The 15,288-nt window shown below is 41.6% G+C and overlaps 1 protein-coding gene across 1 annotated transcript in view; it reads right to left on the reverse strand.

Moving 5' to 3' along the window:
- GALNTL6 (polypeptide N-acetylgalactosaminyltransferase like 6) overlaps window positions 1-15,288 on the reverse strand; it is a 358,790-nt gene that overhangs the window by 222,760 nt on the left and 120,742 nt on the right. Inside the window, exon 2 of the mRNA XM_074154713.1 lies at window positions 678-786. Coding sequence (XP_074010814.1) covers window positions 678-786 — 109 coding nt within the window. The remainder of the gene's footprint in view (window positions 1-677; window positions 787-15,288) is intronic.

Consider the following 15,288-nt stretch of genomic DNA (forward strand, 5'->3'; position numbering starts at 1 on the left):
ATTCAAATCTTGAACACGCTGTTCGGAAGGGAAGAGGAGCACAAACCTGTCTGTGCACATATGGCATGGAGCACGTGAAGGTGCATTAAAATTACATTACTCACTGTAATAAAGTGTCCTTCAGTACATCTGCAAATACAATTTGCTCCCATGCTCAGATGACTTTAGGCTGTCAGAGTGAAGTAGCTTTAGCCAGACTAAAGGATTGGAGTTTGACAATGGCAAAAGGGCCAAAGTCTGTTTCTAACATAACCTTGGGTGCTCCTGACAGTGACAGGTACTGGACCCAGGTTTTAGCCCCTGAGTTACAGACAACTCAGCTTCAGCTGTAACATACGTCCCCTTGGAAGCCCACACTTTTGCTTATATTTAGTCACAGAATAACAACTGGCTTCCACCTGAAAAATATTTTGTTACTAATGTTTTTGCCTGTTTCCTTGTACAATCATTATACAGCTATCAGTATGAAACACATCATCTTTATTTTCATGTGGCTGTTTTCAGAGACAAGGTATTTATGCTTGGTCTGACCCCTCAGTTCAGAACATTATGTCCTTGTGACACGCAGCAATCAAAAAAGGCTGGTAGGAACGCTTTTGAGGTGACTTAAGAGAAAAAACAGCCATATGGAGAAAGAATGAATAAAGCAGTTAAATTTGCTCTGTAGTTCCGTATACCTGAACGCATGGCATCCTTCTGAATGCTTTCATAATCATGCCAGTCCTTCCTTTTCAAGCCATCGGTCCAGGTGAAGAGCTGCCCGTCTCCCAGCCCCAAGGGAAGCGTCTGTGGAAACAGGAAACACACGCAGGGACGGTTCGCGTTATTACAGAACAACACTTATAATACAGCTCAAGCAAATAATAACAGTCCTTTTATCCAATACAAAGAGTGAAGCTATTTTTCTAAATGGTGTGAGAAAAACATGAATTTTAGCACTTGACAAACAGTTAATCAAAGAATGTCAAACAACTCACACTTAACATTTCTCTTCCCAGCAGTGTCCCACTCCGACCGCTTGGCAAGGAGCTCAGGGAAGTTAAATGGGCCACTAGAACCAAACAGGTTTCTAAAAGGCCTCATCCTTCAACTCATAAAGTACCTTGATTTTTTCCTTAAGCTGTCACTCGGACAAAATTGGAGTCAGAGTTACTCAGCACACTCCAACGTTCCCCTTTAATTTTGAGGCTTGGTTTGGGGTTCTTTAATAGCTAATGATGAATTACTGCTATTCACACAAGGCCAGGCTCACTGCATCACAGGCACAGAGCAAAGAGATCCTCAACGTGCTTTCAAATCCTGTAGATCTTTCTTCATGGTAAGGGGAACACCCCCCCCCCCAAAGCAAACCCCCCCATACAACACCCAGTTGGTAAGTTGACTTCCCCTTTCCAGACTCCAGATCCTTGCATAAAGCTAAGAACCACTTTTGGCTTCTAAGCAAATTTCTCTCTCTAGAGCTTTTATTTTTCCCTCATTCTTTCTGGAAAATGATGGTATTTTGTGAAAAATAAAACAGAAAAGTACCATTAGAAGTACACAAAATTCAGATCTGTAGGAAGCGGTACAAAGCTGTAGAAGGTTTCAAATGAAGTTGGCCTTTTTCTAAATGCTTAACTTGCAAAAAAATGTGGTAAAAGAAGTGGAGAAAATTTTCATAAGCAAAGCAGATGATCTCCCATATCTGTGATGAGGAAAATGGGGAACGTATTAATTGCTGCTTAGGAGTAACATGGGAAGCCTAGTTCTGTTAATTATAGGTTTGAACCAGGAGGTTGTCCAGAATGAAGGGCACATGTAAGAGTGATGCTCTGAACATCACGTCTGGAGCACGTAAACCCAACCAGCATTGGACTCTCCCTGATTTTACGCTACTGGCACCACGGAACTGGATGATGCTCAGTGGCTCCAAGTGAAGCTGCCCCAGCGTTTTCAGCTGGGGTTTCTCTTTTTGCGACAGAGAAGCATTTGCCAAGCTCCACACTGTGGATCTGACAGCTCAGCAATCCCTAAATCTGGGGATCAAAGCTTTCAGAGTTGTTGTAGGCAGCAAGAGGAACGCCAGGCATGGCTGGCTACCTTAAAGCAAAGGATGCGAGAAATCCTGGCTGACAAAGATCCAGGCAGAAAATCTCTGCTTTGGGTGAGCTGATATTGCTGTGACTGTTGGATATTCAGGGCAAGGAGAGCACTGAGCTCAGTGCTCTCCAATAAATCCCAAAGTTACTGAGAAAAAGCCATCACGTTCCGTCAGCATGACCTACTTTTTTTAGTCTTAATATTAAAGGTAACTTCTGTTACCTATCACCAAAATGCAATCCAGCCTGTGTTTATTCCTCCATTACAGCTTTGGCAGACATATTCCAATAAAATACTCTGTTGTTATGTTTTAATATAATACAAGTTAGAGGTTCACACGTGGAAGAACTGAGAAGAGCTTAGGATATCCTGATAAAACTATTTCATGTTATCAAAATGCCTAACCTTTCATGTCCTTGAAATGAACTCATTCATTCCAGTAATTCTTGAGTTCAAATAATGCTAATGTTCTAACAGTGATATTAAACAGCTTGTTCCCTAAAGTCAGCAGCATAGTGCAGAACACAGGCCGCGACAGCATTAACCAGGATTCGTGAGCCCAAATTCCTAAACCCACCCACTGTGAAGCACTAACGGGCTCTTTAAAAGTCAGGCCCAGCCAGACTGGCTTCAATTAAACTCCTGTCCCTCGTCACTGTGTGGTGTGAACCACTCGGTCCCCGAAATTGAAGACTATTAAAACGATCAAAAGCAGGATAAACCTTGAGTTTGTGACCCTTTATTCTTGTGCTGGCTTCTTTCCCTAAAAATAGTGATTTAAATGGAAAGTTTGCAGCACACCGAAAGAAAGCTGAGTATTAGAGTTTACAGCTGGTTTCCTGTTGCCTATTTGCATTTTGATGTCAATGCTCTTAAAAAATATTAATTACTTGTAGTTACTTTACCTGATAACATTTACAAGTCTAATGTACCAGGGGGCCCTCTTGCAAGCGCAATACAGTGAAACAAATACATTCACTAAAATTAACCGAGCAAAAGGATAAATATAAATCCAAATACCATGTGATACACAAGAAGTTAACTGAAGTCTTGCTGTGGCTCTTATTTTGGGGCGGTTCATAGAATTGTCTGGGTTGGAAGGGACCTTTAAGATCATCTAGTCCAACCATCAACCTGACTCTGATAAAAACAAAAAACCCCATCACTAACCCATGTCTCTAAGCTCTGTGTCAACCCGGTTTTTGAATCCCTCCAGGGATGGTGCCTCAACCACTGCCCTGGGCAGCCCATTCCAAGGCTTAATAACCCTTTCAGTGTAAAAATTTTCCCTAATATTTTTATATTATTAATTTATATTATTAAAATATTATTATATTATTAATATATTATTATATTTTTCCTAATGTTTTTATATTAGGGTTACATTGCCCTAAGAGGAAATGGGAAACAAAGTCAAACCCACAGTCTTGGTGCCATGGGAAGTCCCTGTTTAATGACCGAGGGGTTTGGTTGGGGTTTGTTTGTTTTTTTTAATAAATCCCTTAACTCTCTCCCATCAGAATACACACTGTTGAGAGAAATCAGTACCATGGTGATTTTTCAGCTCTATCGCCCTTTCAGCGTAGGGGGGAGTTAAATGCAATGTCCTTGCAAGTGGCTTCCGAAGGGAGGCTCTCAGGCAACAGGATCCCAATGGGGAGTGCTGGCCGTGGCCCTCGGCGGGACTGGGATTCATCAATTCACCCTCTGTGTGCACTGGTTTTACTGCCCCGTGAGCCTGCACCTGGGCTTAGCAGGGGACGGAGAGTTTCACAGCCAAACTCTCTGCAGAGAGCAAGAGTTCTGCAGTGAAAATTCTATTGCTCTGAAGAAACCAGAACTGCCTTCAGTCCCTCCACTAAATATCACCCTTGTCAGCAGCTGAAGGATATTTTTTTTCTTTTTTGATGTTGTTGTATTGCTTAACAAGATACAAAAGCACTTGAGAAAACTGGTTCTTCCATTTCACCTCTGCCTAAGGCTAAACAAATTGCATTTTGAAAGAGCTTAAAACAGAGTTTCTGGAAGGTTTTAAAACTGCTAAAGGGCTCCATTGTGAAACTCCATCTAAGTGTGCTCACACGCCCCCTTCTTCGATGACAATGACTGGAAGACTCTCCATTTCTAGAACACTTCTAGCTCTAGAAGCAAAGGCAAGGAAGCAAAGGAAGGAAAAGAAAAAAAAAAAAAGGAAAAATGATGTAATAGTCTTATTCAATAATGTAATAGTCTTGTTCTAGCCTTGTCTCCTTCCTCCATACTCTCTACTTTTCTTTCTCAGTTCTCCATCTTTTTGGTTACAGTAATAATTCACACTATTTTACACCAAAGTAGAACAAACTCCGGTTTTGTCCCACACGGGCTGTGACTGCCCGGTGTAACGGGTAGATAGCAGTGACCAGGGCAGTGCTGCAGCACGTGAGCACACACAAGGCAGCCCAGACACCGCCTCCCGGCCTCTGCGGACAGCTCAGAAAGATGAGCTCTGAGTAGGTGAGGATGAAGTCACTTCACAAGATAGAATGTGCTAATGCATCCAGATTCTGAATTTTTGCTGAACACATGGTTAACCATAAACTGATGGGCTAAACCGAAATGAAATTACCCACGCAGCACAAGCGGAAACGCTAAAGAAGGCAACGAAAGGATTTCTTCATTTTAGGGGCAACGTATGAACAGCCAGACTAAAACTGATTAAACTCCTGCTATAAAATACTTAGGACTTCAGCATAAAACTGGGTTTAGGCATTTAAACAAATCATCAAATAAGCTTGGGTTCCAGCCTATAAAAGAAAAATTCATCAAGGATTATTAATCTGTGGCTGAGAAAATTACTGAGCCATAGATCACGGGAGACAAAGTATTTTGTAGAATAGACGTTTGATATTTCCACGTTCTGGGTTCCCATGTATTTAAACAGCAGCCACACTGCAGGACTGCGGTGAAGTCCCAGTTCTATCTGTAACTGCAGGGGCAGCAACACTTCGATATAAATGAGGGGCCAAGAAATGGGAACCATGGCTGGAAAACACTGGGGTTCCTTCCAACAGAGGCAGTGAGGCTTCTTCCCAGTGCAAACCGAGGGGTGAGAAAGGAGCCAGACGAGGCACCCCCATCCCACCCCACAGCTCACCCTAACATGCTTACATGTGTTCTTTAGCGATATATCAGTGTAAAGGAACGAGAAGCCAGCACAGCAGATTAGCTGGAACATACTGGGGGTTTTCCCCTCCACAAGACCTCTGTAATACAGCCCCCCCCAGCAGGGCAGTCTGCCCCGAGCCTCGGGAGCTCAGCGCCTCTTTCTGTCACTGCAGCACTGCTAGAGCAGCAAGTATCACCCCGTGCAGGAAGAGCTGGGTTTTGACAGGCTGTCACAAAAATCCTACAGCAATTTCTCACCCAGCCGTTGGTTACACGCCACGTGCAGCTGTGAGCTGTGGGTTTTTTTGTGTTTTGGTCCAAAAGGGATTACTCACCTACAGCACCATTACACACAGCATCTGCCTTACTGTTTCATTTTCCCATTAACCCCAAACCTTTGGGGATGCAGAGCGACACAGCACTACACAGGCTCAGAAGATCCTGCTCCTCGGAGGACACTCAACATCTGCTTCAATTACAGAGAATATGATAAGCCCCCAAAATAGCACAATTATCAAAAAACTCACTCGCAGACTATTAGATCCCTCAGAGGGGGAAAACAGCTTCTCTGCTGTGACATTTGAAAGCTCGAACTCAGAAACAAGTGCCTTCATTGAATAAGTCATTTATTTTTAATTTCACTCTGTGGAGGCAGACAATTAGAGGGGACTCAGGCAAAGGAAGATGATATATCAATGGAAATGCAACTTTCTAAAAAAAAGAAGAGATAATTACAGATTCACTTTGAGCCTGAGGATTTGCTCACTAGCTGTAGGGTTATTTTACTAAACACCAATACACAATCAAATCCTGCATTAAAAAACCATCATATGCTGATCAGCATAACCGCTTCCAATTGTCTAATGAGTTTTAGGAAATCATCTTACCTAGAACATAACACTTGTTCCTGCTCAGGAAAAGACGCACATGGGGAAGAAAAGCGGTGAAGTACTCAGATTAGAGACTTTCAGGCATGTTTTGAGAGAAGCATAAGAAAACCCCACTGTTTGATCCCCGTTTGTTCTTGAAATGAGAGATTCTGCATAGTGCCCGTAAGCAGTATTCTGTAAAACACATCATTTACTATTTTTTTTCCATCCTCCTAACACAGATAACTCTCAAGACTCAGAGCTCTGACCAACTGCTCTGACCAAACAAGACAGCTAGAAAAAAATATCAGAACCCACTGAGCCAATAAATACACTCTTTTATCAGAATAAAGTTACGGATCACCTTTTAAAGAGGTGGTATCACTAGATATACCACCGTATGTGTATTTTAAATCCCCTGCAATATCACAAGGTGTCCGTTTCCAAAATTTCTGCTCTGGTTACAAGCGTAGGAAGACAGACATTCTCATGAAGTTTTTTCCCCAAGAGGTGGAAGAGTTATCAAAACTACTCATTTTGAAATATTTCCCTTTTTTCAGTTGATGCTAAATTTCAGCATGAGACTACGGAGCGAAATATTAGCGCTACAGCACCAAAATCTGAAATCAAGTGCTCTCCCACTTCCACACCCAGGGAACATCCATTCTGGTCCAGGGACTGGCTGAGGGAATTAGGGATGAAAACAGTATATTATTTCCCCAAAGGATGTGCTCAATATAAGGTAGCCTGTTGTATAGAAAAGGTATAAAATCCAAACATCTCATCACTGCTCTTCAGTGCTGAACATTGTCTGTGTGACTCTCCTTTCCTCTAGCTCTGCAGTGCTGGGCTAAGAAACAAGAAAGCACTTACATTTGAACTGCCAAGCATAGCTGAGATCTGTGTATGAGTACGATCCAGAGCAAACAGATAAGTATTTAATATTTAAATAGGTATATTAAATTAAATATAAAATTTAAAATAATATTAAATTAAATCTAAAAAGTAAATCAATCTTAAATTAATAATAAATTAAATATAAATTTTAAATATTTAAATAGGTAAATCACTAGCAAATACTCCTTAGTGTCTGTGAAGTTCCCAGCACCATCAAATCGAAGTGTCACACCTGGTAATTTATATCCTCCACCATCTTTGCTACAGGTCCCAAGAGCAGGCATGGCACAGCCTGAAAACATCAGCTGATAGTTTTGAGCCTCCCGGCTCCATGGTCCTTCTCGGGGACGCCGTCCCTCTACGGGGAGCGGCGGCTGCAGCGGCGGTGGTGGCAGGCTGGGGGTGGGCAGTGGCCACCCACCTCCCATACCACTGGCCAGCCGCTGCCAGCCAAACCTAGAGCCCATCAGAGCCAGGCTTCAGGGAGGTACGAGAGGTGGCCAGGGAGAAGCAGAGATGAGAGAGAGAGAGAGGGACATTTTGGGGACCTCCTCCTGCAACCAAATCACTGTCGTAGAGCTGGCTGTCCCCACTAAGTCCGAAGACACTGAAGATGAATTAAAGTATGCTCCATAAAATGTACAGAACTACCACTTGCTATCAACAGAAGCTCATAAAGACTCTAAAGCTCAGAATCTCTCAAAAAGAAGAAAAAAGAATACATTCAGATATAATTATTGCCTTTTATTTTTACTTGATTTTTAAGTATTTTAAAATAGTTTTTAAAAATACAAACCTGAATTGTTTTCTAAACCATTGACTTCAAGCAACAGAATAGAAAGTTGAGGACATGATAAATTTCTTCATAGTCTCAGATTTCATGTGCCATTTATTTGTTATGCCACAGCAAGTAAGTGTTCATTGCACTGACATTTACATTAGTAAAAATAATTAGCCCAACACATCAAAAAAAAGGGCAGCACTTGATTTAGTCTGCGACATCTGAATGACTCAAGGTTATTTCATTTTTGAAACACTGATATGAGACTTTCTGTGATTTTAGTGTCTAGAATATCCTGGACAACCCCACAGCACCGTGCCAGCAATCCCAAATTAAAGCTGTTAATAATGTTATTTAGAAAATGACAAGCTCCCCAAGCATTTCATTACTGAGACTTTTAAAGACAGGTATAAAAGCTGCTATTGCTGCACTACGATTATATTGTTAAAGTCACAAAACTGCAGAAAAAAGATAAGTTAAAACATGAGTTTTAAGAACATGACAATTTCCTATTGACCCAGTGCACGAGCGCTTGAGCAGTGGGTGAATGAGAACTCTGTGGGGATGCACTGGCGCGCCGGGAAGCTGTGATTTATCACACCAACTTATGCAGTATTACAGGTGTTTAATAATAGACATGGGTATGAGAAGACTAAGAGCTGCTTTGGCACAGACAGTCTCGCACCCATCATTCATGGAGTAAGAGGCTGCCGTACGCACGGCCATGCAGGAGGCAGAGCTTTAAACACTTGGATTTTACAAGTTCTGAGGAGAAGGGCTCGCAGAGGCCATTCTCTCAGTCTTGCGAGGGATTCCTGCGTGGGGAAGGCTGCAACTGAAGAACTACAATCTTCGGTGGTCGTACGCATTCACAGATGATGATGAGAGAAGTGTGAGAGTCATTTGCTTTTTAAAGAGCAGTTCCCAAGTGATGAGCTGCAGGCTCTGTTGCACTTCCCCATGCCAAGTTAGGTTACACCTAGGCTACATTTTTTCCAGCCTGCACTATAACCCTCCCTGCTGTGAGTAATAAATTGGCTTTAGGTTTTTTGGGGGTTGCGTTTTTTGTTTGTTCTCATCATGCTTTCTTAATCTGACTTAGCTCCACACTCATTCCATGCTCAATCTCACACTCATTCCTACAACCATTTCCTTTCCTTTCTTCTAAGTGTTTTTAAGTCAAGCTGTTCCCACACAAATACATTTTATAGGTAACTCTCTAAAAATATAGTAAATAGAGGGAGATTTGACAAAATAACATTGTTTAGTATACTCCTTTCTTGTGAGAAAAAGGTTTGCCATCTCTTACTTTCCACCAACTGAGCAATTACCCAAGAATATAATGAATACCTTACCATACTCAAAGAGGATAGATTTTGCTCTCCTTTAACTGAACCCAGTTAATTGCAAGAACAGGTTAATAATACTAAAGAAGTTCTGAAGAATCTTCCTCCTAAGATATTATGGCAGCTCTTGTTGCTGCCCTGTCATGCCCGTTTTTGTTGAAACATCAAAAATAAATTCCCTACTACAGAAAACTGTAAGCCCTGTTTTCTTGTGTGATATTCAACAATCACTCATGGAATCATAAAAATATATCTGGAAGGTGCTTTGAGACATAATCTTGTTTCCCCTTAAATCAGAACGGGATATGCCTAAATCACTCCCCTGAAGTCTCCAGCTAATCTGCCCTCGCAGACCTCAGCAGCAGAGACTGCACCATCTCTCAAGGCAATCTACTTCAATACTTCATTATTCCTGCAATTAGAAGACTTCCCCTTTCATCTAACCTGCATTACTTGTCATAATTTAAGCCTTTTATTTCTCTGTTCTTTTCACCAGGGACAGGAATAACATATTTCCTTTCCAGCAGCTACATTTCATGGACATGGAAATTATTCTCTCCTCTAGACTAAATGCTCTTATTTTTTCAACTTCTTCTCAGCTCTTGCTGCTGACCCCGGGAGTGTGTGAAACTTTGAAGAGAGCAGCATTTCTTTGTGAGTAATTGGCTAAGACTGAGAATAGCAAGTATAAACCGCTTACTAAAAACCCCCAAACAAAGCAACAAGAAACATTAATATTAACTGGACAAATAACTAAGATGAGTTCCCAGAGGTGATAATTTCCTGAAAATAAGAAAGATTAAATTATTCATTGTAACATGCTTTTCCCCTCTCTGACTGACAGAAAATAGCCCAGCGTACCCATGCTGTGCGCTCACACACCTCACCCTTCCAACCCAGCCTCACAGTGCTGTATGAAGCAGCAGTGAATTCTCTTCATTAAAGAGGACAAATGACTGAAACGTTGATAGATAATTGAGGCAGTCAAGACAGAATTATGTCACAAACCTGAAGAGATACTAACGTTCAAGGGGATTCATCTACTTAAAACTACCAAACTACTAGCAGTGCTGACCTGCCGGGTCTCGTACTTCTGCCCGTGCCTGAGCGAAGGCTGGTTTTTCCCCCAGCAGCAGGAGTGCGTTTAAAGAACCCAGACATGCACAGAAACTCTGCCCCAGGTGGGAGAGCAGGAACAGGAGCGGAAGGAGGGAAGACTTATGAGAGGTCTAAATGAACTACTTCAAATTCAAACAATGACCTCATTTTTCTCCTCTGAACCAAAAACTTTGAAATTGGACAAACAGATTATCTTCTCTGTCTAATGCCATTTAAGCTGACCTTTCCATTTTATGCCAATAGTTTTCAATTACAGAACCAATCACGGTGTATTTCACTAAACAGGGTACTGTGATTAATTAAATCTAATTTTATCAACAGCCAGAATGTGAATAGCATATTAAAGTAAGGTGAAAGAACAGCTTTGATTGATACACTGAGTTTTAATTTCTAATGCCTTGTCTCCCACTCTTTCGGTACGGAAAGGCAGGTTACACATCACTGAACAGGGTAAGCTACTGGAACTCAAACACAGCTTCAAAGATCTGACCTTCAGCTCTTCGCAGATGCTTTTTTCCCTGTAATATATAAACACCAAATTGATGGGTCTGGAGCTATATGCTCTGTGGAGAGTTTTTAAACATGAAATCCTTATTTAAAAAAAGAGAAGACTGACATTAAAAATAACTATCACAGCTCTTTTGGCAGAAGCAGCTATATCCACCTTTGCTACTGACTACTTTTATAGATTTTGAAAAGGTCTTCTTTAAAATGCAAGATAATAATTCTTTTCCAATGTGGATTCATTATTTGAGTTAATTAAAGAAGACCTTTAGTCTTCTAAGAACTAGAACCCAGCCCATGTCTAAAGCTAGGTATTTAAATTGGTGTTTACTTATTAGTATGAACAGTCTAATTTTCATAGGCGCCCACAGCTCCTACTGGTGTCAGCACTTCAGTTTGAAATCATAAGATCGTTTAGGTTGGAAAAGACCCTTAAGATCATCGAGTCCAACTGTTAACCCACTACTAACCCATGTCCCTCAGCACCACATCTCCCGGCTTTTAAATACCTCTGGGGATGGTGACTCCACCACTACCCTGGGCAGCCTCTTCCAAGGCTTGACAGCCCTTTCCATGAAGAAATTGTTCCCAATATCCATCCTAAACATCCCCTGGTGCAACTTGAGGCCATTTCCTCTTGTCCTATCTCTATATCCAAGTGTCTTGTACTTCAGAGGCTATTGTGGTGCTGCACTGAGTTCAGGAGAAGACTGAGCCCAAGAGCCCTGTAAGTTCTGCAGAACCCAGGGGAGACAGAGAACCGGTGCTGCACTGTCCATGGCCGTGTGCTCCAGCATGGTCTCACTAATGGGCTCCACAGCCCCCTCCTCTGAGGGCAGGTTTTCCAGTAAAGCCAGAAGGAGAGCTGTTGCTGACGGCCTCCCACCAGGTCCCAGTTAACCCTGGCCCCGGTGGAGGCTTTCATCCCAGCAGGGTCCCGCCTTCCTGCAGCTGGCGGGGACTCTCCTGAGCTCTCCGCTCTGCCTTTAAGAAGTCTCTGTGCATAAACACTAAAAACTCTCATTCCCTCGGCTGAGCTCAGAACCCTGATGTTCCCATCAGATCCAATACCCAGCTACGCTTCAGTGGCTCCGAGGCAAACTCCAGGGCTCCCTTAAAGGCCAATTCTTTCTACAACCAGGACCATTACTACCATGCAGACACAGAGGAAAAATGATATTATCTCAGCTAGCGCTGTGAAGTAGCTGTTCTTTAAAAACTGACTTTTTACTGATGACTGTTACAATTACAGGGATTAATATTATTAGTCCCCTTTTTCTCTTAGCTGGATATTTCAACACTCAAAAACCCTGAACTTTAAAATGTCTCGGGTCTGGGGAGGAGTCAAAAAGGAAACACATTAAATTGTCAGTGTAATATATTATATATATTAGAATCCATGGAGACATTAAATTTCACTTTTCATCTATGAATATTAAACATTAATGAGGTCTCAGGTACAAAGACATTAAAGTGAAACATCTGAGAGCTATGACTTGGCTCATATATAAGAAAGAAAGTTCACAAGGGAAGCTAATAAAGGTCACAACCACGTAACTACCATAAAACCAGAACATACAATAGATGAAGAAGAGAGATTCAAGTAAACCTGATTTTAAAAGGGCCATTAAGAAATGCATATGTGCTTCCACAAGCAGAAATTTCACGTAAAACACAAAGAAATGGAAATTAATTGAGAACATAGTCCTAGTCAGGTATGAATTCCTAACAAAGTGGAGCTGAGACCGGGACCCCATAGACATCTCTCAGTGACTTGAGAACAGCTTGTAGGGGAAGCTGACAAACCCTCAAATGAAGGATTCATAAAGACAAACAAATCCATAGTAATAGCTGCATCCTGATGTCCCTTCTTCCTACTACATCTCCAGTTCTGGGGACCACAATGCCTACAGCTGTAAATATAATAATTCAAAAAACCCAAACACACAGAGATTACACTGAAAAGATAATAAGGTAATATGCACTACTTGCATCTCAACATAGCCAAAATATAAGGAAGACAAATACTTAAGGACAAATAGGAAAGCAAAAGATGACAGGCCAAGCAAGTGACAGCTTGTTTGTTGTACATTTGTACTTTTCTTCCTCTACCACTTTATTCATATGCACAACCCCCCTCCCTTCGGGTATAAAACCAGATATTCCATTCCTCCACCCCTGAAGACAAAACTTTCTAGTTACAAAATGAAAGCCAACCTGGGAGACATTCTATATTTGCAAGCAGAGTTTAGCACACTTGACAAACACAGCAAGGCAAAATTCAATACTAGATGTTCCATAGATAAAAAACCCAAACTGAAAGTCACTAATCTCCCGGAATTTATATAGAAACTAGAACTGTGTACCCAGGCTATACTTAAAGATGTAATTCTGTAAAATCAGGCTTACTAGCATATGATGGCTAGCACGGCATATTCTTAATGCAGATTATCCATTTCACCGGAAAACTTATTTTTTTTCCCACTTCTAAATGTTATCACTCTGGTATACAATGGCTTGGCACACACACCACACAATGAAATACTAACAACCCAACAGTGATTTGTAAAGTATCTCAGAAATGTATTTAAAGATAGATAGATAGACAGTAAGGTCCTTTTATTATACTACAGCATCTATCACCACATTAATATTAATAGTCACCAATAGATGTGATGAAGAAAAATACCAATATCTATACCCTTAGATCCTGGACAAAGCCCTTCGAAGCAGCCAGTCACTTACATAAAGCTCATCAGGCCACCACGAACCCTACATGCAGCAAACCTCTGACTCACGCACTCCAACTCATTTTCTGAGCAGCAAAATCTGTGCCTGCAGAAACACTGTGCATTGTCACCTGCAGCCCTGAGCCAGCACAGGTGAAGCCTGTTAATCCTCTAATTGCAGGTGAATTATCAAATCCCGTCAGGGCGAAGAAGAAGGAATAAACTGAAGTTATGCTCTCAGCTGTGCTCAGCATGAATGATGTAAACAGATGTAAAAGAAAAGGTTTGGTTACCGAATTGAGCAGCCACACCTCTGCATTCATGCTAACTGCAGATCTATTGACTTCAAGATTTCTCTTTTTTTATGGAATTTCAGTGTGCAAGCAAATCTTAACAAGCTTTTCCCTTGGACACGTTTTCAGCAACAGTACCAAGAACAGCTGTAATTAAAGTTTTATTTTAGATGGTTCGCTATGACAGTGTCTAACAGCCCTAGTTACAAATCATAGGCCTACTGTGCTCAGCAGCAAAACCTAGTTTTTGCCCAAATGTGTTTACAACCTAAGCTTAAACAGATGAGCAGAGAAATATAAGCAATGAGACAGTATCATTCAGCACAGAAAATTATACTTTCAGTGCACTGCAAACCTAACTAGTACTAAATTCAAGATACAGTCATCAAAACAAAGGATTTTTTTTTTTTTTTAAATTAAGGAATAGTTACATTGTTTCATAGAAGTTTGCCTTAGAATCATAGAATTGTCTAGCTTGGAAGGAACCTTTAAGATCATCTAGACCAACCATCAACCTAACTCTGATAAAAAAAACAACCCACCACTAAACTTTGTCACTAAGTGACATGTGCTCCTCCCAAGCACCTACAGATGATTAGGGTTTAGGTTCAATTCCACTGGCTGATTAGAGTTTCAAGACCTAATGAAAGAGCTGGAGTAATCTCCAAACCTCTTGGGGATTAAAACCAAGCAGAGAAGGCTTCGTATTTTATATTAGGGACCACAGGGTGGCACAGTCAAAGCACCAGCCTTCTCCCCATTTATTGTCAAGTCCAGGGAAAAAGATGCTGATGCCTGAACAAATACTCAGCTCTATGGATGAATAGGAAAGGTTGCATCTCCCTGAAGATACAGAGAAAAATCCCCTAAGTTTTCAATTTCTCTTCAAACAAGATATCACACACTACCCTTAAATCGGAAGTAGCTCTTTAGCTCCCTGATTTTTCTTATAATTGGTCTGGAAATTTTGTAAGATACAATTGTCTTTGTACACACCCTTGTGTATTCAGCATGCTTGTAGGGTTTCACACAGTCAACTAGACCCATGCCTTCCTCCCCACCAGCACCTCTATCTGCCTCACACAGGTATGGCACTGGTGACACCAAATGGCACTATCACTAAAGGCCTCACATCACTCTGCTCTTCCTGGAGAACATGTCCACAATACAGCCCTTTGTCAGGCCTATGGTTCACCAATTACCTGCATCAAGCCCATACTGCACATGCAAACCCTTCAGAAAGTGCACCACTTGGGTACCGCAACATCTCCCCCCACAATATGTCCTGACCACTCCTGTGGCACCACTCCTGTGCCCCGAGTTTCGCTGTGACCCACTGCCCTGCGTTCACCACCTTTAGGCACTGAGTCAGGACCAGGGCAAGTCAGTACCCGCCATTCATCTACGGTCAGGTATTCATCTCTGTCAGATGCTCTGTACTTAGCGCCGTACATGAATGCTTTCAGAACAGCTTCTTTTGATGTTTCTGCCACCCAATTTCAGTTCAACATACAATTGTCACTATGA

This window comes from Numenius arquata, chromosome 10, assembly GCF_964106895.1.
Source record: "Numenius arquata chromosome 10, bNumArq3.hap1.1, whole genome shotgun sequence".
Lineage (NCBI taxonomy): Eukaryota > Metazoa > Chordata > Aves > Charadriiformes > Scolopacidae > Numenius > Numenius arquata.